Source organism: Anthonomus grandis, chromosome 2 (assembly GCF_022605725.1).
Source record: "Anthonomus grandis grandis chromosome 2, icAntGran1.3, whole genome shotgun sequence".
In the NCBI taxonomy this organism is placed as follows: Eukaryota; Metazoa; Arthropoda; class Insecta; order Coleoptera; family Curculionidae; genus Anthonomus; species Anthonomus grandis.
In genome coordinates this window covers 36,047,999-36,074,042 of record NC_065547.1, presented here as the reverse complement: position 1 = coordinate 36,074,042, position 26,044 = coordinate 36,047,999, and the positions used below count along the sequence as shown (strand labels likewise).

The window sequence follows — 26,044 nt, the reverse complement described above, 5'->3', positions numbered from 1 at the left end:
TTAACCCTTAAATGGCCGGGTCACATTTGACCCTCCACCATTTTAATGCCGAGTTTCGCTACCAAAATATAGATGGTGCGCTGTATGCGTTCTGCTAATCTTCGACTGACGCGGCGGGTGATTTATCAATCAGCGAAAATTTCGTTCGCTTATAGCATAAGTGTTTCTAGTGCGATTAGCGAGTAATTTGAAATGGCTATATGTAGTGGCAATACAAAAGCTCTTACACAGAAAAAAACGGAGGCAGAAAAAATTATAGACAAAGGACTAGATAGTGACAGTGAGTTTTTAGACGAGGCTAGTGTGTTCACTACCCTAAAAACTCACTGTGTTCAATGATCACAAAATAGACAGCAAAGTGGAACGGGACGATGAGGATAAAAATAATTAGCTTACTAGTAATTCCGAAAGTGGTAGTGAATCTTCGGATAGGGAAAATGATATGGCTTACTCCAGAGATGCGTTTTATAGCAAAAATAGGTAAAAGTGGGCTAAAACTCCTACTTCTTCCCGTACACGTAAGCATAATTTAAATAGTCATTTACTTGGTATTATTGGAAAAGCTCAAGCTGCTATGGCAAAAAAGCCGGCTGATGCTTGCGAATATATTATTAGTGAATAAATGTTATTAGAAATTCCTGAGAAAACCAATGAAAGAATAACTAATATACCCTCTAAATATAATTTACAAAATTTATCATGTACCAATACCAATACCAGTACCAATACCAGTACCAATACCAATAATTTAGACATTTTTAGGCTTCTTATACTTAATTTAAAATAATCATCCATTATTCTCAAAGAGACTTAAGTATATGCACAAAGGGGAGGAGAAAGTAAACTCAAAGTCCAAGTCTCATAAATCAAGCGTCTATTTAAAGGTTACGCGTTTCGCCGCATTAGGGCATCATCAGACCTATCTAAATACAAAAAACTGTACACTGACTCACACTAACATAAATAAAAATAAAATAAAATAAGTTTATACCATCGTGTATCGTTATTGTCTTTGAGTTTACTTTCTCCTCCCCTTTGTTCTTATACTTAGTTGTGGTATTTAAATCCAATAATGAAACTCTAAGGTCGTTATTTGCTACTAATGGTACTGGCCATGATATATTTCGAGTCACTTTGTCTTTTATCATCATTTTTAGTATGTTTATAAATAATTGTCAGTGATAAAAAGAAGGCCCCTTCTGCATTTCAAATCCAAAAGGACAGGCCACCTAATTCTGCACTATTTTAGATTTACAGGAAGCGAAAGTCTTGTATCTTTTGTTCCTAAGAAAAATCGTGTGATGTTGTTGGTATGCATGTATGCATCAATCTAATACAATGGTTAATGAAAAGCCAGAGATTGAAAATTTTTAAAATGAGGCAAAAAATGGGTGGACTCATTGGATCAGAAATGTGCATGGTACAAAACTGGCACAAGAACTTGTAATAGCCTTAAGTAATACGATTGGATATTCACATCCAATCATGGATCACATTTTGGATATTGAAGAAATACATGCTAATCTAATTTTTAATGGAGTTCAACAAAATCAAATAATGGAAACAAGCCCATCTCTAACTACTTAAAGTCAAGAACTTATGACTCGCAGAACTTAGTAAACATATTTACCGAGAGAACTTCGTGACGTAATTTTTAAAGTTTCCGGAATAAATATTGTTTCAATGCCTGCTGCAAATCCAGATCCATAACGAGGAAAAAACAGGGAAAGATGTAAAGTATATGTAAGGAGAGCTCAACGTGCAATAACTGTTAACAATTTCGTTGCAAAAATCATGCCCGCACGAAGTAGCGTTGAAAAGTAAGATCAAAAACATACTTGTCATTTTTTAGATACGGAATCTAAATAAATTTCTTTTATTTTAGGTAGCAGTTAGGATGCCTAAAATTCACCATTGGACACAAAAAAACTGCATATTTTTATTATGATTTTAGAAAGTGCATTTCTATGTCAATTTAAGTGGATACCAAAATTTTTCTTAATAAAGTGATAACAATTAACCAAACTCGTTTCTTTTTCTTATAAAAATGTGAAAATGGTTATAAACAAATGACTTTAAAACAAAATAAAAAATTAGACTTTTTCTATAAAAAACAGTGCAGTCTATTATTTTTGGCCATGGCAGTTATGGGTTAATATATTTAAAATATCATATTTTATAATACTAGATATTTTTCTGACCAAGACGAATTTGAGAAGCTGCCGTAAAAGCCACATTAACAAAACTAAACGCACTTTGTTAATGTTTTGTTCTTCAGAAAGCATTTAAAAAAAAATTTAACCTGCTGATGTCAGTTATAATAAAGGTTCACACCTCAAAGCCCAATTGTATTACATTAGGCTCTTAGTTTCATAACCAGACACCATCTGAAATAATTAACCGGAAAAGCGATAACGATATTATAACATATTCTCTGAAATACACATAATTTTTTCTGTAGATTTCCACTGATTAAGAAAATTATTGTTTTAACAATTTTATAAGCTCTCTTAGTTGGTTGAAAACTATGTATTCATCCTGTTGCTTAGGTCATATTACAATAAAGTAAAGATAACATATCACAGTAATTATCACTGATATCATCGAAGAATATTGAAAATTAAAAACGCCGTAGTGATTCTTGAAGGACCTCTAGAAACTTACTAGTAATTTAGTATACAAACAAACCACTTATATACCTATGCTTGTTAAATTTAAAGTAAATATTTCTTTTATTACATTCGTTAACAAATGCTCCATCAATACTCTATACCATTTTAATAAGTAGTAATCGCTTACTAAGCTATGAATTTAACGCTACAAGTGTCACAATACCTTATACATAAGTCATTTGCGAGCATCAGAAGTGCATTCTTCAAACGTAGTTCAGAAAACATCTTGTTGGCTCGAAAATGTCAAGATATGCAAGGTCCTCAATTTAATATTAAACTATTAAAAAAGAGGTCACCCTAGTTTTAAATTATGTCATGAATGCTGTGACCTCAATTTCGATAAAAGGTATGAAATATATAGATAAATATGGGCCTCTGGCATACGTATATCTGTTTTAGTAGCTATGAATTGTAATTTTTTTTTATTCAATAATTTAAAACGTACAAATAATTTTCATATTTAGAAAGATCTTAAATAGAGCAGTATGGCTTTAAATACCCTATTGACAGAGCTGAAATGAATATTCAACACTATGCTAGAACCCTCCAAAATTTACATGATTTTAACATAGCTGAGACATATCAGAGTTAATTCTAATTGTATAAGAAAAGAAATTATTTTATCTGACCATAAATTGGGTACCATATATTTCATATATTTATTAAAATTCGTGCTTTTGTCGATGCTTTTTTTGGATGCCTTGAAAGGATGGGCTACATCTAATAGACACAATTAAAACCTAGGGTAGTCCTAGGCTTCCTCAGTTACTAATCCTTACATAAATTACAAATCCCCATTTTTTGTGCTCTTTTCATTTTCCGTCCCAAAAATGGTGAAAATCCACTTTTAGGAAAGGATTCAGAAGGGCTTACTCTTCAGATAACTCCTATCTTATATTTCCGATACGAAATTTAAAAATCTAGCAGCACTAGCAGAAAGGCTTTATCTGAAGTTTAATGACGGCACTGTTCAGTGACTTAACGAAAGCTTTTGATTGTGTTAGTCACAGAATATTGTTGCGTAAGTTGGATATCTATAGTTTCAAGGGTAAGGCAGTGGAATGGTTCCGTTCATATTTGAGTAATAGACCTTAGTCTGTGTGTTTTGATAGTGCTTCCTCTACCCAGCAAACCTTGAATGATCACAGGTGATCTCAGGGTTCGGTTCTTGGCCCAATTTTATTTTTGTTTTATGTTAACGATTTTATGAGCCTAAAGATTTCGGGGATGTATACTTTGTTCGCGGATGATGCCACTGTACTGTGGAGTGATATAGCTGTATAATATTATAATCAATATGACTTGCCTCTAATTAAAACTTAGTGCGACTCAATTAAACTTTGGTTTAATCAGTTGTTAAGCACTACATCAGATATTAAATTCTTAGGTATTCAAATAGATAATATACTAAAATTTCAACAACATATTGAAAAACTGGGTAGAAAACTTGCATCAAACTGGTTTGCAATTTGCAAGAATAATCTCCAATGAGTTAGAAAAAGGTAAGACTAAACAGGTATATTTTGCATTAATTGAATCCCATTTACGGTATGGCATATATTTTTGAGCTTTTTGTTCTATAATAATAATATTTGTGTTGCATAAAAGGGAAATTAGGTACATGAATAGAGCAAAAGCTACAGATTCATGTAAGCCTATCTTTGTTGCGGACAAAATTTTAACATTGTCCTGTCTCTTTATACTTGAAACAGTATCTTTAAATACATAAGAAATATGGTGGTAGTTTGAGTCAGAATTTGTATTTTTACTCCACAAGGCAGATACATGACTCTGTTGCGTATAATAGTCGTCAACTTTTTAACCATTTGCAGAATAAAACAGATTTTTCAGGCTCATAAATTTAAAAAGGAAGTCAGAAAATTGTGTAGGGAACACACTGTACATTATTAGTTATTCTAATATTTGTTGAATGTTTAGGCAATAGCTTAAGTGGAACATTGCTACCACAGCAATATTGAATACATGTAACGATTATTATAATCAAACACGAATTAATTAATAGATGACAATCAAACTAAACGGTGTGTTTTAATAACCTACTTTACAATTGCTTGTTGTAAGACTTTATTATGATGTTAAAGAATTATAATGATACCTTTTAATATATTTAGTTCCTACTGGTATAAGTCTAATTGTGTTTTTTTTAGATTTAGGTTTTATCAGCACTTTATTTGAAGCACTTACATTGAAAGCTTTCAATGTTCTAACGTTCTCATCTACTTTTTTTTGTTTTATAGAGCTTTGTTCACAACGAAAAATGTTTAGAACTATAAAGCATATTTTGAATTTGAAACCATTTAGTTAGCCATAAAGAAATCTTAAATTTGTGTTTATTGCATTTTTTCGATACAATTAACCTTTTCGAAAAAATCGCAGGTAAACGAATGAGGAGCATTAATAAACTCGATTAACTATCAAATTCGAAAAAAACAGAGTGGACTGTAACTGCTTTCATTTTTGTAAGATCAAATTAACTGTATCGAAAAAATATAAGAAACGATAATTTTAGATTTTCTCATGGTGTTCCAGATTTTCACATTTTTTATCGGAAACATAAGATATGGGCCATCATAAGGGTAAGTCTCCCTGAATTCTTTAAGAAAAATGACGTAAGCCCAATTTTCGTGACGATAAATGTCAAGAAAGAGCACCCAGAAAAACGGGACCTCGCAAATTTTCAAAAGATCTGAAGCATAATTTTAATAAGTATTCCAAATAATAGATTTTCTAGGAGCAATTCGCGAGGGCTGGAATTCTAAGAGGGTGCATTTTAGCATACATGTTAATAGGAAAAAATCTTATGTTGATCCCAACAATACGCTGTTAAAATATTTGCACCGAATTTTGTAACACCCTGTATATGTATTTATGAGGCAAGCTCCTATGAAATATCTGAAAGGCATTGTTGCATTTGAAAAAAGACAGCTAAATGAAAATTGCATTCACCACTTTATAAGAAATACGAAATATTTCCACACTGCAATATTGACATCTTACAAATAGACTATACATACATATGTTTAAACAGTTAAATTAACCCATAACCTGTGTTTTATTTTCACCATCATATAGGCCAAAAAATATAATTTTCGTCTACAAACATTCTAAATACTAACCAAATTTTAAAATGTTCAGTTTAATGGAATTAAAACTATAAAACAGTTGCAGACGGGTATTATCATCGACTTGAATATTATAGAGAACCAGAAAATTGAAATGATGAATGTAGATAACTGCCTGATGAAAGGACACGGGTTAAAAAACTTCGTGAAAAATGATGGAATTGACAGTTTTTAGTGGAAAGTTATATACACTATACCGTAAGATTTAAGGTTTAGGGGTTTTGCCTGAAACGGTTGACCTCTAGTTGCAATTAAATATATATAGGATATCATAAGACAAACGGTGACTTTTTTTACGTCATCCTTCACAAATCATATCCCGCTCCACTAGCAGCTTTTTAAAGTTAAATGTTTATTGGGATGATATACCCTAAGAAGATACCTCCCAGCATTAAAAAACTACGCTTTTTATTCGTTATTCCCTTTTCGGCTCATTTTGTCGTTATTTGCTTTTAAATATATTTAATAATAAAAGTAAAGTGTACGCATTCACTGGTTTCAAGTTTAGTTTACTTGAGATAAAAAAATTAATTGTTATAAGAAAATTGGTATACTATAATATTGTCAAAATATATATTATTTTTTTAAAACATATGTTCTCATATATCCTACGTAATTCTGTTTATAATATGAAATTAAATAACTGACCTGGGACTAAGAAGGTGCTGAATTAACTTCTCTTTTTCTTTAAAACAGCCTAAACTGCAAATAGCTTGCAAAACATCCGGATCTACAGCATCAATGGACGGTAACACGTGAGTTTGGACTACTTCCATCATTGGCTGTTCTAATTCTAGTTCTCCTTTGCCACCGGCGGTCACCCATGGATGTTTGTTAATTTCCGACAGCTAAAAAAGTTTTATTTAAACTCACATTTTCTAAAAATAAATTAAAAAAGAAACAATAAAGTACAAGGTGTAAAATTTTATACATATTTTTATGTACATATTTGCTTTATTTTCATAACAGCGAAACTAGGTTTTCGAAATAACGACGAGTACGTGATGCTTTCATCGTTATCTCATTCTCGTTGCCTAGTTCCTGCACAGCTACGGTTCATTTTAACGTCAATATGGCCTCATTTTTGTTTGTCAGATATACGTTTATTTATAGCAAAGTTCTACTTTATTTAGACGCAAGGCAACTTTCTCTATGTCAAATTTCTATTAAGTTAAATGAAATATCTATGTACATATATATATAAAATGAATAACTAAATTTTTAATTTGTCATTTTATTTTAAACTTTTCATGTGTATTTGGTGTACATCTAAAATTTAAAATAAATGAAAAAATTTTTAATCGGGATGCTCACATACTGTCAATTGCTGTCTAAAGAAATATTTTCTAATGTTTTATGCATTTTCACCATTTTCTTTCTAAACTGGAAGACCGCTACGATCAGATATTTAACACATTCCAGAGATGCTTTAAACTAATTGCTGCCAAATTTTGTAGTTTAGTAGTTAATGAAGAAAGAAAGTTAACATGTGGAGTGAAATGATAAAAATAGTCAGGAAGTAGAAAAAAAACGGCATTTGCCGATACGTATTGCGAAAGATACAGGAAAAATAATAAAAAATATCTGTGGGATCACTGACAGGAGCGAATAATTAATTAGTGTACTCAGCTAAAAATACTACATCTACACTAAGGAAGAATAAGCCTCTATGATAAAAGTTTAACCCGAATCAATAGATTTTTTAAGCTTTCATGCTTAATTTCCTTTTTTTTTTTGAAAACTGATTTCTTACGTTTTTTCTTCCAAATTTTTAATTTGTTTTTGTGGTTATCCGATCCTGAAAAAACTAATTAACAAGCAAGTACCTTAATTTAATTAGCAAGTACCGTCCTTATTAGAGAGAAAAATATCACGGAATATCTTAACTAACTCATCCTTTTATTATAGACATCATTTGGAAATTTTTCTCATAAAACTCGTAGATAAACCACTGAATAACTGCTTGGAAAACTATCATTTTTGTTCTATTCTTCGTTGTCCTAAAGAGTAATGAATCACATTTCATTTTTTTAAAATCTATAAGTACGTTTTATTTATCTTATAAAGACTGAGTTATGCCACGGCATAAAATAAAAAATTACTGTACTCATAACTATATCTTTATCTCTTCCATGTCATTCTGGCAATCCTTAGCTTTTATCACAAACCTTAATGTCTGTGTTAAAAATAATTAAAAATTTTTTTGTTTACATATTTCAGTTGCTGCAGATTTTGTTATGGTCTAAAGAGAGTATGTATGGTGGTGATGAATTCATGTTTATAAATCTTTTACCTAGTTAATGGAGCTTTAAAATTGAAAATTCAATTTAGCCATCTAATGAACCCAAATTAAGTTTTTTGTTTGCCAAACATTAAATATTTAATGAACTTTGAAAACTATTTAACAAGTTTTAATAGCTTTTTTAAGTGACCGAAACAGATATTGATAATCGATTTACCACTCTGCTTAATCTGGCTCATACCATATAAACTAAATTAATCCATACTCTAATTTTTATATATTTTTTTTAATTATGTAAAACTTCTTTCTTTATCAACGTATTTCCTACGTAGCTCGGTAACTATAACTACTTAATTTATCCAGGATAATAGAAATATAATACGCAATTTGAAAAATGTTCTATCTGGCAAAAGAAATACATCATCTACCTAAAAAGTGTATTGTTATGTTTTATTCTGTAACATAACTTAAAATATGACTTACATTTTGTTCCGTTACATTAAGCATCTTTACGTCAAGTCGAGGTAAACATAGACAAGCTAATAAATATTAGAGTTACTTTCAATTTCGTGTTTGTGACCCAATATCTTCAATATTGCGGAGGGTTGTTGGGTGGGGTCAGAAATAAAACAGAAACCTGTTTACCTAAATGCCGACGTTTCGACTTATATTAAGTCATCCTCAGGACACTGGAATGGATTCAAGTAATTACAGAGATAAAACAAAGTAATTTCAAGTACATAAAAAACACTATTAAAATAAATGTTCTTTAAGTTACAAAAATTAAAACAACAAAAAACAAAAACCACGGCGCAGTTAAAATTACATTCAGGTACAATCCGTTAAAATTTTTTTTTTTTTTATAAAAAAAAACAGTATAAAATTATTTTTTTTTTTATATATATATACATTACACCTCATACCTAAGTCTAGGTTTCTTAAGTTATAATTAAAACACATTTATAATAGGAGCGTAGAATTATTTTTAACATGGGTTAAATTGTAGGTGTCATTGTGGGCAAACTAGAATCAACAATAAGTCAAGAAACAAATGTTTTTATTCTTCCGAGCGTTTATTTATTTAATTTTTATGATTCAATGTTATGTTGATAAGTTAAGGATTAGTAGATAAGGAAGATGTATGGATCTATACGTTCAAAACCAGAAGTTTAATTTGTTAATACACTGTGTGATCTAAATTTGGGACATACACTCTTTGACAAAAATAAATTTTATGTTTTAGTTTTATCTTTTTGGTAGTAAATTAATTAAATTATAGTAACTTGCATTTAGATCATCGGTGTCTTGTTTTTTATTAATGCTTTCTTTATATTTTTTTATATTAACAATTTCTAGTAAAATTCTTTTTTTATAATTTGATTCTCTGCCAATGATCCGAGTGCTGTTAAAATCAAATTGGTGTTGTTGATTGAAGGAGTGTTCTGCTAGAGCAGTGTTCCCAGATGCTGCGTAGTTCGTTGGTTTTACGCTTCTTTCGTGTTCGCTAATTCTGGTTTTTAAGTACCTGCCCGTTTGACCCACATACAGACCTTGACAATCAGAACAGGGTATTTTATAAACCACGCCACTTTGTAACTCATTTGGTGTTTTATCTTTGAGTTTTGAGAGATTAGAGAGTATTTGTTGATGGTATTTTCATTTTTGAACGCTATTCTGACTTCATCATCAGAAATAAAACAGAATAAAAACATTTGTTTATTGACTTATTGTTGATTCTAGTTTGCCCACAATGACACCTACAATTTAACCCATGTTAAAAATAATTCTACGGTCCTATTATTAATGTGTTTTAATTATAACTTAAGAAACCTAGACTTAGGTAAGAGGTGTAATGTATATATATAAAAAAAAAAAAAAAAAAAAAAAAAAAAAAATAATTTTATACTGTTTTTTCTTTATAAAAAAAAAAAATTTAACGGATTGTACCTGAATGTAATTTTAACTGCGCCGTGGTTTTTGTTTTTTGTTGTTTTAATTTTTGTAACTTAAAGAACTTTTATTTTAATAGTGTTTTTTATGTACTTGAAATTACTTTGTTTTATCTCTGTAGTTACTTGAATCCATTTCAGTGTCCTGAGGGTGACTTAATATAAGTCGAAACGTCGACATTTAGATAAACAGGTTTCTGTTTTATTTCTGACCCCACCCAACAACCCTCCGCAATATTAGAGTTACTGTTAAAGAAGTTTATTGCGGAGTAGGATAAGAGACAGAAGCACGAGATAAAAAGCACAGAAAAGAAAAAATACGTGGTGAAAGAAGAAAAAAATTATAAAAAATCATAAAGGAGAAAGATAATAAAGAAAAGGTGGTAAATCTTAAGTTATCCCTAAAAGAACAGGCTACCGATTTATTAAGAATGGTGTCGTCTTAGGATCAGATAAACTGCGAATGGTTCATTCCTAACAGTAGGAGGCAATGGGTATTTCTCATGCGTGTAGTTTAATTTCACACGCAACTTCATTAAATTAAATAAAGGATATGAATAAGAAAAAAACGAAAATGAAGAATAAGAACCAAAAAAATTATCGCAGATTTAATTTTATACTAAAATTACTGCACTTAAATTATTAGCATCATATTAGTTTCCTGTAGTTGAACCATTGTACTATTTGTTAAACTGCTACACAATTTTCAGTGTCAAAAATAGTTTAAGTAGGCCCATAGTACTTTCATTGAAAAACTGCTTTAATAGCTATTTTATATATATCGCAAGATCATCTTAAGATGAAGAAAGGATGATACGAGAAGTCTAAGTATTTAGGAAGAAATGACATTCAAGATAAATTTCCATCAATACTATCATATCAATTTTCGGTTAAAGTAAGAGGAGAAATTATTGGCAATCATTTTACTATACCGATATTTTTATTATGACTTAAACGACAATATTTATCGATTCTCCTTTAAGAACATTCTCCACTTTTCCTACTGGAGCTTATTCTATTAGCAATCAAAAAACAATTTAGACTAGATTAATTTTTCAGATTCTTGGATTAAGCATAGTCAGCCAGAAAAGTGACCACAACGGTTGCCAGAAGCTTAGATTTTTATAGGATCATATTAAGATACTAGTAACATATAAGTCCCATTATTACTATGGTGTAATTAAATAAAAATGTCAGTTTGATCATTATAAAATAGCAGATCCACTAGATATTAGTTTATAAATTATTTTAGAAATGACTGCATAAGTAAACATTCAATTCTGTAACAACGAGGGCCAAAGCACATATATATGCTAAAGTAATTTTTATGTTTGTTGCTATTTCTCACAAAAGCAGCTCACAATAGGGCATCTCTTAACAATAGACGACAGGGAGATGAAATTCTGGGGGTTAATTCCCTCTTTTACTTTGACAATCTCTACGTCATTATTGCCGAAGATTGTGAAGATGCCAATTCCTAATATTTACCCTATTTTATTACAGCTTTGCTATATTAGTCTGTCTTCATTAGACATTAAAATATATGTAAGTCTAACGACTAACTGCCATTAGTAAGCGGCCCGTAACTCCCAAATTTATTAAGTCTAGAAGGCCAAAATCAATCACACTAACTATATTCTTATAATATAAATTATACACATAAAGGGTTATACACGTAGAGAAAATGTGACACAAGAAAAAATTAAAAATAAATAACAGTTTACCTGGACCATAAAAATTTACCTTTTTCACAGAAAACGTTAGTTAAATACCACTTGGGTCTTTTTAGCACTCAATTCAAATATATCTAAGTCAAACTTATTATTAATTCAAATTTAATTATGTTTAAGTTAATTTAATAACGTTTTAACTAAATAAATTAAAAAAAAACTTACCGTTAATCTTTTTTCAGGATTAACTTCAATCATTCCTCTAAGCAGGCTCTGACAATCAGGAGGCACAAAGTGAGGTATGTGAAATACTCCTCGCTTAACTTTTTCGAGTAATTGTCTCAAATTGTCGTCATCAAACGGCAGGGCTCCTACCAAGAGGGCGTACAAAATTACACCGCAAGACCACACGTCCGCCCTGCGGCCATCGTACTTCTCACCCTGAAAATGTACGAATCGTTCGTTAGTTATTACTGAAATTGGCAGGTATTTCTAAAAACGTTTAGGGTTAATTAGGTTTTAATTTAAGTTATGTACCAAGCAAACGTATATGTAAGTATTACAAAAATATATTTTTTTCTTATAAAATATAAATAAATAAATATGCCAGCAAAAGAGAAAATATACAGTATATTCGGTGACGTAGTAGACAAGAGAGAGAGAGAATAAACAGAACAATTAAATTTTCTGGAAAAAAGTAAAGAGTGATATTTTCCTTAAAAATTAAATTTTTGAATGCTGACTTTCTTTTCGGCCTTTTCTTAAACGGTTTTCGTAGCTTGCTTAGCTTACAATGACTACTTAATATCCTTAAACCTTTTGTTGTTGACTCAGTTCTCCTCCGTAGACCTCAAGTCAGCTAGCAACGCCACAGAATGAGCTTATTAATTTGCTCCACTAAACTCCAGTCTGTCATATTTTCCTAAGCTTAGGAAATTTGTATTCTTGGCTTCTCAATTATTCTGTTTTAATTTATTCGCATGCCATTTACTATTTTGTTCGTTCTATAGTTTAGATTGGTTGAATCTAAGTACGAGGCAACTAAGAGCCATTTGGCTATAGGAAAAAATATACTCGCATGGAAGACATTTTATTGACATTTTTAGTTAGCTACAAAGCTACTTTACTTCTCGACATAATTGGCGTTTACTTCTAAGCCTTTTTCGTAGGGCTGCACAGTTTTTTTAACCCCTCTGCATAGAAACTTGTCGCCTGAGAGTTGGAACAGTTGATCACGCCGTTCTTGAGTTCTTCTTCAGATTCAAAATGTTGTCCACCGAGCCACTGTTTTTATTCAGCCAGCTCATTAATCGTTAATCCAACGATCACATCACAATTTTTGGGTCACTTGCGAAACGAATTCATTGATCAGAATACTGGCCCTACTACTTCGCTCTTCGTTCGTTCATTTTTACAATCACAGAGCCATTTTCCAACTTTTCCTTCACTCATAACTTTAAATCCATAAGATAGGCATAATTGGCGATGAATTTCACCAGCCGACGATCTTTTAGCAACCCTTACTTTTTGAATAGGCCTCGTATATAATTATTAAAAAAAAGTTTGCCATCACACAAGAATTGCATTAATAACTCGCTGACGTAAGAAGGGTTTTAACCAGAAGGAATAATTTCTTCAACTTAATTTTTTATGCAATGAGGTAGTTTTACATCAAGAATGACATTTTGATAACATTTGCAAGAATTGATATAGGCAAATAATAAGAAAAAAAAATTATTTAGCTCTCTGACACAGCTGATGTAGCAGATGATGCCAAGAGTCTTTCTTGAAGAAAGTTCGTAGTATGATGAGTTATATGAGGACATGCGTTGTCTTGCTGAAAAAGGTCGTATGGACGGCTTTCTAGATAAGGCAGTAAAGTGGTTTGTAGGACATCATCAACATAACGCGAAGTAGTCATTTCCTCGAACAAAGTGAAGAGGTGATCGGCTACCATAGGCAATAGTTCCCCAAACTATGACTTCAACAGTCCTTTGTTGCCTCTGTTCCTTAACAGCAAATGCACTGTCACGGTGAGGACCAGTGTGGCTTCTTATACTTCTACTTACGGCTTTCGTACATACGCAAACAGAATCGCGATTCGTTGCTTAAGATGATATTATTATATTCTGCATCTCAAAGATTGACGATAGTGGTCCGCAGTCAGAGTAATCACTAACCGTGGCAGGTATGAAAAAAGGCCAGAGGCTCTAATGCGACGATAGAGTATACGCATAGTAAGAGGTCTGTCTTGTGCTCCTAACCATTGATCAGCGATCTGATGCGTAGTAGCAAAACGGTCTAGTAGGGACAGTTTCTGAAGTGCCTATCTTGATACTCTGTTGTTCGTCTCGGTTGACCAGTTTGCCTTATTCGTATTCCTCTACCTTCTTCTATCCTTTTCGAAACACACGTATTACCGTCATCGCATTTCGTGATAGGACAAACCAAAATCTCTACTACGCTAATAATTCTACCCCTGTCAAAATTTCTAACATAGTGATAATTTTGAAGTCTTCGAACTCGACCTCGAGGAATTTTGTTTGACACTAATAAACGCACGAGCAGCAACTAAAAATTTATGTACTAATCAGCTTTCAGAAAATGCAATGTTCACAAAAATAACGAGATAACATTTTAAGAATGACGAATAACAACACAATGAAAACGTTGCCGTTGTTATCATAGTGTCAATTGTTATCATATCTGTCAAAAAATTAAGTTGAAGAAATTATTCCTTCTAGGAATAACACTTCAACGTCAGTGAGTATATGTTAGGTTTATTAAATTTAAAGAAAACCAATACTTAACATTTATGCGGTTTGTCTGGAACCACTTTCTGGAGGTCACAGATATCGATTTGTGTTTTTATCGGACGTGTGCATATGTGTTAAAGTAATTTATGTCATTATATTAGACCAGCTATATTGTATTTACTGTCTTAAGTTATTTTTACAGAACAGAAGTCATTTTATCTAATGGAATATCATACATTGATTTGACTACTTAATCGTCCTCTTTTCTTGTTTTTCAATAAGATTTTCTATTTGTTTCAGCATATATTGGCCACCTTTAATTCTGCGTTTGTGAATATCAACAGTAAATCTAGGACCGCCACTGCTGGTGTTGGAGTTGTCCTAATAACTTTAGTAATGCACGGACGTACTAGCCTTTAAACTCCTCGTGAGTGCTTAACTTGTTTTCATTAAATAACTTTTCTATTCAATGCAATTAAACGGTATATTAAAATAGCTTACTACTATTGAGAAACTATGAAGAAACTGGCCCTAGATTAGATTAGATTAAAATAAGGGTAAAGTTACACTGCGACCTAAAGGATCTATTGTGTGCCCCTTCCTAATTGCTGCTTGATGTTAGCCTCAAGTCAAAGTACTTCGTAGAATCCTATTGCTTTGATAAAGGCTAGTAATTGTGACGGCTTTAGTGACGGGATAATTCCTTCTTAAACTGCATAGCAGCCGAGATGTATAGCACATTTTTGGGCAACGATTTTGCATCCTTCTTTTACAAACTGGCCCTAAGTTTCGTCCACGTAGTTTTCTGAATCTGCTCACTGCGGATTTTGCCTTCGGGATTGCTTATTTGATACGTCGTCTACACGTAACTTTGTGAAGAAATATGACTCCAAAATATATGACTTGAACTACAAAACACCTCACTGAGGGCTGTGGTCCCCGTATGGTTCCACTGTGTCTTTACCTAAATTTGCAAAGAATTTTACGAAGAGTGGCTAAAATTGTCCGTAACTTCTAATTATTCCAATAACTAAGTGTTATTAGAATATTATTGAATCATATGTATAATCATACTGATTTTTTTTATCATTAAATGATTGTGAAAATAGTCGATTTAGATCAACCAAGACCACAGACTTTTCTAATTATATATGAATTTATTAAATTTTAACTCTGTTATGATACTGATAAAGTTAAACTTAATAGCATCAGATTCAAGATCCTTTACTTTTTCTATTTTTCACCGAGATATACATATATATTTACTATTTTTATATCATTTTCTATATTAAAAAAAATCAATTGAAAGATAGGAGACAAGAAGTTTCATAATAAAATTTGAACTAACAGTTATTACAGTAAGTTTACTGCCGCTCCAGTTTTTTTTAATTTTCAAGTGTATAATTTCTAGTGTATGTAGTGTATAAGTATATTTTTGAAATATTTAAGGCCTAAATTATACGAATTTAATATCAGCAAAATTCAAAATTTGATCGAAAGTCCAAAAGAGAAGGGTAGTATTGTTTACCACGTACACACCGCTTTGGCATTGTAATAAAAGTTGAAATTAAGTCAAAAGCTCATTTTTATAGTATTAATATGTCACTACTAACCCCGCAATAAAACTGTTTTGTCAACGATTATATAAAATACTTATTCCTATTGCCTATTGTATTTAACATATATTATCATCAATTTTTATTAATGATAATTTAAAAATATTCATGGTACGTGTTCGCATATACTATTATACTTATTCTGAATTTACTGTTTATTCGCGATGATCAATTCTTAACGCGTCGAGCTCTAAATTATATTTTTCAAAGTAATTACTCAATCTTAATGCCAAGTTCATATAAATGGTGCTCGGTTTATTTCGGGAAACAAAATGTATTAGTTGGAACGCAGCCAGCTCAAGCAAGGCAGCCTTTGGGGTTCAGCATTCCATGTTTGCAAAATATATCATATCGTGTAGCAAAACTAGGTTACTCCAAATTTTATGAACAAGAGTTTTTTGAACAATACATTCTTTTGTGGTTGAAAAGCCTTTTGCTTTTTAGATTACAAAGGATATATTATGACAAAAAAATGAAAAAACTTCTTAAAATACGCGATATTTCAATTAAATTAAAGTTACCCTTCTTTTTTATCTCTTGCAGTGAATGTCTAATACAATTAAAGTCCAATTGGCAATTTAGAATATAAATTTTAAGAATCAAAGCATTGAAACAAAAATAACGAGAATCAAAACAGTTTTGAATTATAGGGCAGTGAACAACTAAAGGGGCTGTTATGCACATAGGTCTGGTAAGAGACCCGTCATGCCCCACTGAGGGTTACTGCAGCCCAATAGCCTTGGAAAAATTAATGATGCAGTCTGGCTTTAGACTTAATTTATGTCACTGGGTATACAATAAGTTAGGCGCAATTCACACAGAACGGGCGTATAGCGGTGGCGTGGGACTGACGTGGTAGGCGCATGTGCCACTTGCATGTTCGCTTATGGGGCAATACAGATAGAAATGGCGATTCTTTTTTCATCATTTTTTAGCTTGTGACTGTCGAAATTAATTTACATAAGTTTCCCGGAAACAAATTTACCAAAAATCTTTCTCAAGTTCCACAATGTTACCATTAAAAGGAATTTAAGTTCTATTTTTACAAATTTTGTATTCATTGGTTCATGGGAATAATTAGTCTTCATTAATTAGGATTTTCACTCCAGTCCTCGAATGGAAACATTGTGCCCATCAATAAAAAATAAATAAATAAACCTTGTATTTAAAGCCCAAGTTATTTTCTGCGCTGGCCTAGTTGAGAAGGTAGTTAAAGTTCAAAAGAATGAGAGATGGGCAGTAAAATGGCAAAGAAATAGGTTGCTTTGCCCTGCCCTAAAGAAGCCAAAAAGCAGAAACACGTATCGGCAGGTACCATCTTTACTTGTTCTGCTTCATGTTACAGAGTATCCCGATTAACCTATTCTTTTGCAATTTTACTGTCCGTGCTAGCTTTCATTCTTTAAAACTGTATTGACGATATTTTTGCTCCAAAACCGGAGTTAATAGAGCTGAATACACAAATTGGTTGTTTGCTCCTTTTTGTGACCCCTTATGTTTTTTTTGCACCTTTTCCTTTGGTTTTCTGGCTGCCCTGCCCTAAAGAAGCCAAAAAGCAGAAACACGTGTCGGCAGCCTATTTTTTTGGTAAAATTCAAATTGTATCGTTTTTAAATAATCCTAAATTTTTTGATCCCGGCAAGTTTGACTCGTTTAATTCTAGGAGCACGATATTGCCATATTTGGCTTTCTTTGAGAGCTGTATGCTGTATGGCGCTTTGATTGACTGCATATATCTATCTATCCTAAAGATCTCTGGCTTTCGAGAATTTGCTTACATTTTCCTAATCCTATACAGTTTTTTTGAGTTTTAAGTTGGACGTGGTGTCAGGTAAAAGCCAAGCCGTTTAAATCTTTTTTTATTGTTAACGTTTTGGGTTATATTACGCCTTCTTCAGGGGAAATAGAAAAAATCAAGGCCGAAAAGTTGGCAATAAAGGAAAAAAGATTTAAACAGGATTTTACTTGACCCCACATCCAATTTAACATAATATAAAACAGTTTTATTTAAGAATTTGAGGTTTCTGAATTATTTGTACCTTTTGGTGTCCCTCTGGGCTTAGTTGTATCCCTTAGTTTCTATTGTTGTAGGCGACACAACTATGTTTTGACATAATAGATTTACTTAAAGTTTACAACATTATATTATTTACGATGTTCAACTTTTAGTAGGGAGTTATTCCAAAAGTCTAGCACTTTTCAAAGCCCAAGACCAATATCTTAAACTTAAATGTGACATGGGTGATATTGCTTTGACATCAGGCATCGGTGCATTGTTTCATTTTGAGCCTTCTCGGCCTTTGCTCTTGTCTTTCTCTATACTAATGCTGTATATCATTTTCATTTTCAAGACGGTATGATTTGTCGGCAAAAGATACATTGCCCTTGGCAACGCCGGAGTAAAAAAAAAGGAAGAAAAAGTTTAACCATTTTTCCTTATCTTTAAGAGAACAGTCCCGTACAAGGCAATTTGTAAAAGTAGGTAAAACTAGGATTTTTAAAAATGGGTAGGTACTTTATTACTCTTTTTTTCCATTTACAGTGTCTCGACTGCTAATAATACTTTTGAATTTTTAAGTTTGGATTTAAGATTTTTAGCTTAATGGTTGAACTTAAGATTATTCTAAAGATTAAGAAAATAAAAAATCATGCTTTGTATATTATGATTTTTTTCTTTAGAAGTTTTGTACTTGTCTGACTATTATATCCAGAATAGTTATCGTTAGTTTTTGAAGCGCGAATTTGTCAAATTTGTTCGGCGACATTCTTATGTTTCCAATAAATGATATTTTTAAATGATATTCATTCATGAATTCATTCATTAAATGACATTCTTATCATAAATAAGGACAACACCGCTTGCTTTCGTCACCGCCTCCGGTCGTCTAAGTGCGGGTATACACAATCCGGTTTTCTACCGCATGGGATATACGCGATACATACTGCGTTGAAAACGGATATGCACTAGGTAACTGTTTTTTTTATTTTTTAAAGAATAACAATATAGTAATTCTAGTAATTTTGCGGTATGAGTGTACGCTACACTGTTGAATTGAAAAGCGCCATTTTTTTTCTCAGTTTATTATATCTGTGTATACTCGATCTGAAGGAATTCAAATTAATAATGGGTTTTTTGGAGGCAGTTCGGCAGTATAATGTAGGGATTTGTTTTTAATTTTATTTGAAAATAGACTGATTCCTTGCGAACAACCTTTTTTAAATGTAGTTTCGAATTTAGTTATTTTTCTCGAGACATCCTTTGTCTTCAAGATTGTCATAAATGCCACATTAAACTGCAAAAATCTTCTATCGAAAGGTCCAGGAGTAAGAACGACTGGAAGAAATAGTTTGTAATGCCCTAAGAAGGGATTCAATACGATCTAGTAGAAGTGTTGGAAAGAAACTGGGTATGGACCATAAAGCCATTATTTGGAAAAAAGTGGGTACAAATGAATCAAATATTCCAAAAATTAGGAGGTATTTCCCAAAGTCCACTGGTCAAGAATGGAACCTTGTGAAACCATAATGTAAATAGCAATTGAAAATAATTTTTTTTTATAAAATATATTATTTTCAGATAAATATTTTTAACATGGGCAATATAATTCTTCCGTTGTTTAATATTAGTCTCGGGAAAATGAGCATAGAAGTTTTATTTTCCGTATTTATGAAAAATTTAATAGTTGGCCTGGCATTTTGGACGACCATATTATAGATCAGGTTTATATGGATGATACTTTAAACATCCAAAAATACCTTAAGTTGCTGCCAAGCTAAGTTCTTGCTGCCATTCAAATTCTCCCTGATTTAAATGTTTAAATTTTTGGTCAATTTCAATAATCAACAAGATGTCTATCCTGCTCTTAAGACGGATATTACAAAGAAATTTTAACCAATTCTTTTCCTAACCGCCTTACTACCACTGGCGATATTAAATGGCTTCCTAGATTAAGCCCTTAAATTACTTTTATTTTTAAGATTATCCTAAAAAGACTAACTACAAACAAGAATTTAGTAGGCCAACAAATTTAGAAGAGTTGGGAGAGAAAATTCTTGAATGTGCCAATTCCATTTCACCAGAAACTCTTTTGAAAGTACGAAATGGGTTTTATGACAGTTTAACTTTGGATAACAGGATTTTGAGATTACAATTCTACAAGGGTTGTAGATTTTATTATTTTGTATAATTTTTAACTTGGAATAAGTCTGTTACATTCTTCGTAAATAATAAATCAATTTAAGTAATGAATTAAAGAAATACCTGATCGTCCCCGCATGATTTATTATTGACAATTTGCAAATAACAATTTATTATTATATGGATTAATTATTTTCTAACGCCGCCTCGTCTATATACTTAGCAACTGTAAAGTATTCTTATGATAGATACACTACCGCTCAAAAGCATTTGCCCACCATGTATTCTTTTTAATATTTTAAATTAGATACAAAAATCTTATCTTTATATCTATATTTAGATTGTATCTCTTTTGTAAATTGCATATATGCTTAAACAGCGTACCTATTAACTATGGTTCATTGAAAAACACTGAGTATTTAAAAATAGTCTTGCAAATAACAAACAATGTAGTAAAAATATGCACTTCTTCTAAAAACCTAATCTGTTTACAACTCGTTTCCGATGAAATTTGAAACATTTAAAGGTGTTTAGTCTTCAAGAATTGATTTTGTGTAACATTGGTAAATAATTTCGCTTGCTTATTGACAATAATTGTCACCGTTTCTTTGCTGGTTTTTCAACATAATTTAAAAAGGCTAAAACAAAAGAGTTATCGGTAGAAGCAAAAGGTATTATCATTTGGACTTCTTAAGACTGGAAAGACTAACCGTCAAATTTCGAGGGATTTGGGAATTCCAACGCAGACTGTCGATTATAATGTTAGGAAATTCACCAGAGAAGGGACTATTAGCAACAAACCTCGATCGGGAAGGCCAAAGGCAACAAGCTTAAAGGAGGATTTAAATATTATAATTATAAGCAAACGCAATAGACGCCTTACCGCCCCTGAAATTACAGCAAAAATCAACAAGGAGCGTAAATAAGCGGTCAGTGTTTCGACAGTAAAACGGCGACTTTATAATGCTGTTCTTAAAGGACGTTTAGCTGTATCAAAACCGCTACTGAAGTATGTTATTAAGAAGAAAAGACTTGAGTGGGCCCAATCACACAAAGAATGGACCATTGATGACTGGAAGAAAGTTCTCTGAAGTGACGAGTCGAAATTCGAAGTTTTTGGAACGAAGAGTTTTGATTCGAGTTTTGGTTCGCCGTTATGCCAGTGAAAGGGTCGCTGCCACCGTACAGTTGGTGGCCTCAAAACACGATGGTGGTTGGGTAACGGTGTGGGGTTGTTTCGGAGGATCTGCAGTGGGCGACCTAATTAGAATGGAGGGAATTCTTCGAACAGAGGGTTACAAAATATTTTAAGTGACAATGTACTTCCTTCTGGTACTCGAATAATTGGGGAAAACTTCATCTTTCAACATGACAATGACCCCAAGCACACGTCGAAATTGTGCAAGCAATATTTAGGTCAATTACAAAGGCAACATCTTCTGAAAGTTATGGTATGAGCCCCACAATCACCGGACCTCAATCCTATCGAATTACTGTGGGATGAACTGGATAGACAAGTGCGAAAATCATGCCCCACATCAAAAAAAGACTTGTGGAGGATCATCCAAGAAGAGTGGCACAAGATACCTCAGGAAACTTTGGACAAATTAATTAGAAGACTACAGATACTCTGTGAAGCTGTTATTAAAAATCGAGGCGGACATGTAGATGAATCCAAAATTTGATTTTCTTAAATTTAATTAGTTGAAAAATGTATTGTTTATATTCATTTTGTTATAAATAAACCGTTTCATAAGAATAACTGATGGGATTATTATTTTTAGTTATAACTTTGAAACAGTCATATATGTGGGCAAATACTTTTGAGCGGTAGTCTAAAATATTAAATTGCAAATATTATAAAAACTACAAATTTTCGGAATAGATATTTTTGACCACGCAGTATTAATAATTATCAAAATATCATATAGTCTATTACAAATTGATTCTCTTCTGAAAAGAAATCTAAGAAAACGTTATGGTAAAGGCTTCCTTGTAGGGAAAATTTAGAATTATTTTAAGGTCTGTAAACGTCATTTTTCACAACAAAACTAATATATGTCAAAATCGGTTAAACTTTGATTACACATATTTCGGTATAATTGGAAGTGTGGCTATTTTAGAAATATTTTAGCTGAGTTGCCGCCATCGACGATTTTCATTTGTGGGTGTCTTCTCAGATTGTGCTATAATACAGTCTTCATCACCCGAAACTGAACCGTTATTGCAAGTGTGATATGTTGGAACTTTTCCAGTAAACCTCACGTAAAGCCCATAAAATTTATGGGCTAGATTTCAGCTTCAAATTTATTTGTGAAGGAAATATATTTCATATATCATATATTTTTTCTTTTAGGTTTAGTTATCCAACACATAAATCTGACAAGTATTTATATGTGGGTATGCGGCTGTAGCAAAAATATAACGTATCTATATTTTGTTTTAAATCTTTTAAAAACATGTGTCAAGGATGGAAGAACAAAAGAAATAAAACGTATTAAACAGCGTGTGTTGTTTTTATCTGGACGCTTTCCAATTGATATAATTTATTTGAAAACCAGAGGGTTTTAGTTCAGATCTATAGGAGTAATGGCAGAATCCCTATTATATAAATTTCTTTTTATCTTTTGTAAATTTCAATAAAAGAAACTTCAAATAAAATCGCATAACTCAGAATGAGACCCTCCTAATTAACGTTGCATGTTGTATATTGGATTTTTATATTTTATTTAAGTTTTAAGCAATGTGTGGCAATCCAATCGACGGCCACGAGGCATCGGTAATGAAAAAATTGTTAATAAAACATGTCTGATTTGATTCATAAAATGGCCAAATTTAATATAAAGTTGATCATAAACAATAAACATACAAATTCAAACTTCAACCTCTACCACCGAATTATATGTCTGAATACTTTAAAACCCAAGCGATTGTAATATGTAAGGACATATGCCATCTATCTCCAATCGTGAGTCGGAGGAAACAATTCGGTGCGATTAGGCCGCACGATCAGCACAATCCTTTCGCGTGACGTTGCCAGTTGCAGGATCTTTGGAAGTCATTAAATCCAAAAATAACTTTACAAATCATGTTATTATCCTTAAATTATTTTCCTATACTTTTTTATGATTGTACAACATTTAATTTTCAATTAAAAACTTTCCGTCCAACTCAATTCGTTTTTTGCAATTTAGCCCTCGGCAACATCGAAAATTGTTGTCTACATTCTTTATGCAGTCACAGATTGGACAGCCCTACATTACTTATTACGGTAGTAGGCACGTATGTCTGTTCTATGGTAATCCAAATAACACCACATTTTTGGATAAACAGCTATTTAGATTTATCTTTCTATCTCTACTATCATATTGTAACGATTTTTTAAACACCGAAAAACCAACTGATTCTCCATCATTTGGGAATGACACGAGTGTACACCGCATGACATCTTGAAGGTTAAGCAGGAATCTTCCGGAACAGCGTTCTACCGAGTATATAAGGCGCCGCATCACCAATAATTGTCAGTTGTGAGTTCAATGAAGTAAAATTCGGAATATTGGCGCGATATTTAAATAGTTGTAATTAAATACAGGAAAAATACATATTACGCGTTGTCGTAATGATCGCGTTTTTTGTAATAAAGTGTAAAAAAATTAGTTGGCCATTGTCGATTGTTTTAATTCACCTAACGAACGGGAAAAACGCTACAATATATTTTAAGTACACATTATTTGGTATCGCAAAATTTGCTTAAATTCAGGTGCGATTATTTCTAAATTGTCAAATTTTCATTAACGGTTAATACCTTATTTAACATGGTGTTGACACTATACCCTATTTAACCATGAGCAATTTCATGTGACGCGGCGTAAACCCGTAATGCGGAACTAAATGCAATAACTGTCTATCGACTGAATTCGTCGACAATAAGGTAATTATGTTGCTGCAATTTCCCATTATTGCTTCTCAAATTTCGGTTACTATGGCAGAAATTTGGTAATAAGTAAGAATGTCGTTTAAATTTGTATTAATATTTCAATTTTTCATTGTTTTTTACCATAAGAATTTTGTAATAATAAAAAAAGATAAATGAAATAAAAAAATGAATAATAAGGGGTAGCAAATATATAGACTTTGGAAACAGTCTATACGGTAGCGTTTTGATCATTCGTTTAGATGTATTGAAGCACTCGAAGCACAGAAATGATCAGCTGATTTATTACACATAAAAGATGTGAGTAAAGATTACTAGAAATATTTATTAATACTATATTTATTGCCTACTACCGGGGCATCAATTACGTTATTCTACTATGTTGCCTACTACGTTGAAAGGAATCAAAAACGCATAATTGCGTAAACAAGGGTTTGATTTAACAAGTTTGCTTAAAAATTTGTGAAGCCTTATAAATTCCTCTGCGAGAAATACGACACTACTAATACGAGTACGACTCAGAAATAACATATCAATATTACAAAACTATATGGGATGTTCCTAATATTTAACAATTAAAATACTTCCTTTTTAATCTTATGTGGCTAACACAGCTATGTATTTTATTTTTTATAAATTGATTGTATTAATTTATTGTCGCACAATGCTGGCGCGTTCGTAGGTAAGGATTCAATATAAGTCACAGTTTGCAAATTAATAAAATAATAATAAAGAGAACCAAATAAGCGTCACTTAGTTTTACTAAAACTAAGAAAACTTTTTACCTGATTATTTAAAGTCGAAATTATACCCATTTGTAGTTACGTCATCCAGGTGAGAAAAAACGTATGGCATAGATATTTTTGCCAATCAATATTAGGTTAGAAACTTTACCATCGCCTTCAGAAATTAATAGTCTGCTATGTATTTTTAAATGTTCAGAAATTAACAAATGATTTATTTTAGCAGCATTTTATTATATTTTTATATTCGTGTATATACTTTTATTCCCAAAAAAATTAACAAAATCTTGTAGTATTTATTGTATTATTAACAAACTTAACTATTAACAAATATTATTATAATTAATCATAAATAAAGGAACATAAACAACAAGTCCGAAACGGAATTGCACTTCAAATTGAGAATGTGATAGAGCGAGCTGCAGATGCAACAAAATTGAGCACAACAACGATCGCAAATATAAAGAAGAATGGGATAAAATCAGATCAGGATTACGCTGCTCATATATTTTCCAAGCAAAACACCGCAAAACCCAAATCTACAACATATTTGAAAGGTAGAATTCGGCACGAGCAGTAGACGTAACAAAACCGACCTTACAAAAATTGTGAATAATGGTATAAACTTATTTTAACTCACTAGGAAAAATTTAAATACTGACAATTTAATTTACTTGTTCATAAAAAAAATGCTGCTTGAAGGAATATGTTAACCCATTAAAATGAAAATACCATTCCAAAAAATAAAACATACAGACTCAAAAAAAACACGCCATATTGCATTACCAAGTTAATGAAATTGCAACGATATGATTGAATACTTAAACGACGATCATAAAATAAAATTTGCTAGAACAAAAAAAGCTTAATCAATCTCGTCAGTACTGTCAGAGTCAGAACTGAAATTAGAGATATTTTCTTCGTCATCGTCGTCTTTGTCAGCCGTAATCACAAGTGGCAGAATGTCATAAGTATCACACAATTGCCTCCCAAGCCTTTTCAATTACCTTTTCTGTATGAAAAACATATTTTTGCCAATGATCTATAGAAATTTCGTTTATTACCCTTTCCCATGTAGTCTGAACTTCTGACCCCTTAAAATTGGAAATATATTGATCATATTTTCGTTTACATTCCGACCATACCATTTCAATTGCATTAAACTGGCAATGATATGGTGG

The 26,044-nt window shown here is 31.8% G+C and overlaps 1 protein-coding gene across 3 annotated transcripts in view; it reads right to left on the bottom strand.

Moving 5' to 3' along the window:
* Positions 1 to 26,044, bottom strand: part of LOC126747606 (serine/threonine-protein kinase BRSK2) — a 155,634-nt gene that overhangs the window by 16,237 nt on the left and 113,353 nt on the right. For all 3 annotated transcript variants that reach the window (XM_050456362.1, XM_050456345.1, XM_050456354.1), the window contains exons 6-7: positions 11,902 to 12,117; positions 6,464 to 6,663 (exon numbers count right to left, since the gene is read on the bottom strand). In XM_050456362.1, coding sequence (XP_050312319.1) covers positions 6,464 to 6,663; positions 11,902 to 12,117 — 416 coding nt within the window. The remainder of the gene's footprint in view (positions 1 to 6,463; positions 6,664 to 11,901; positions 12,118 to 26,044) is intronic.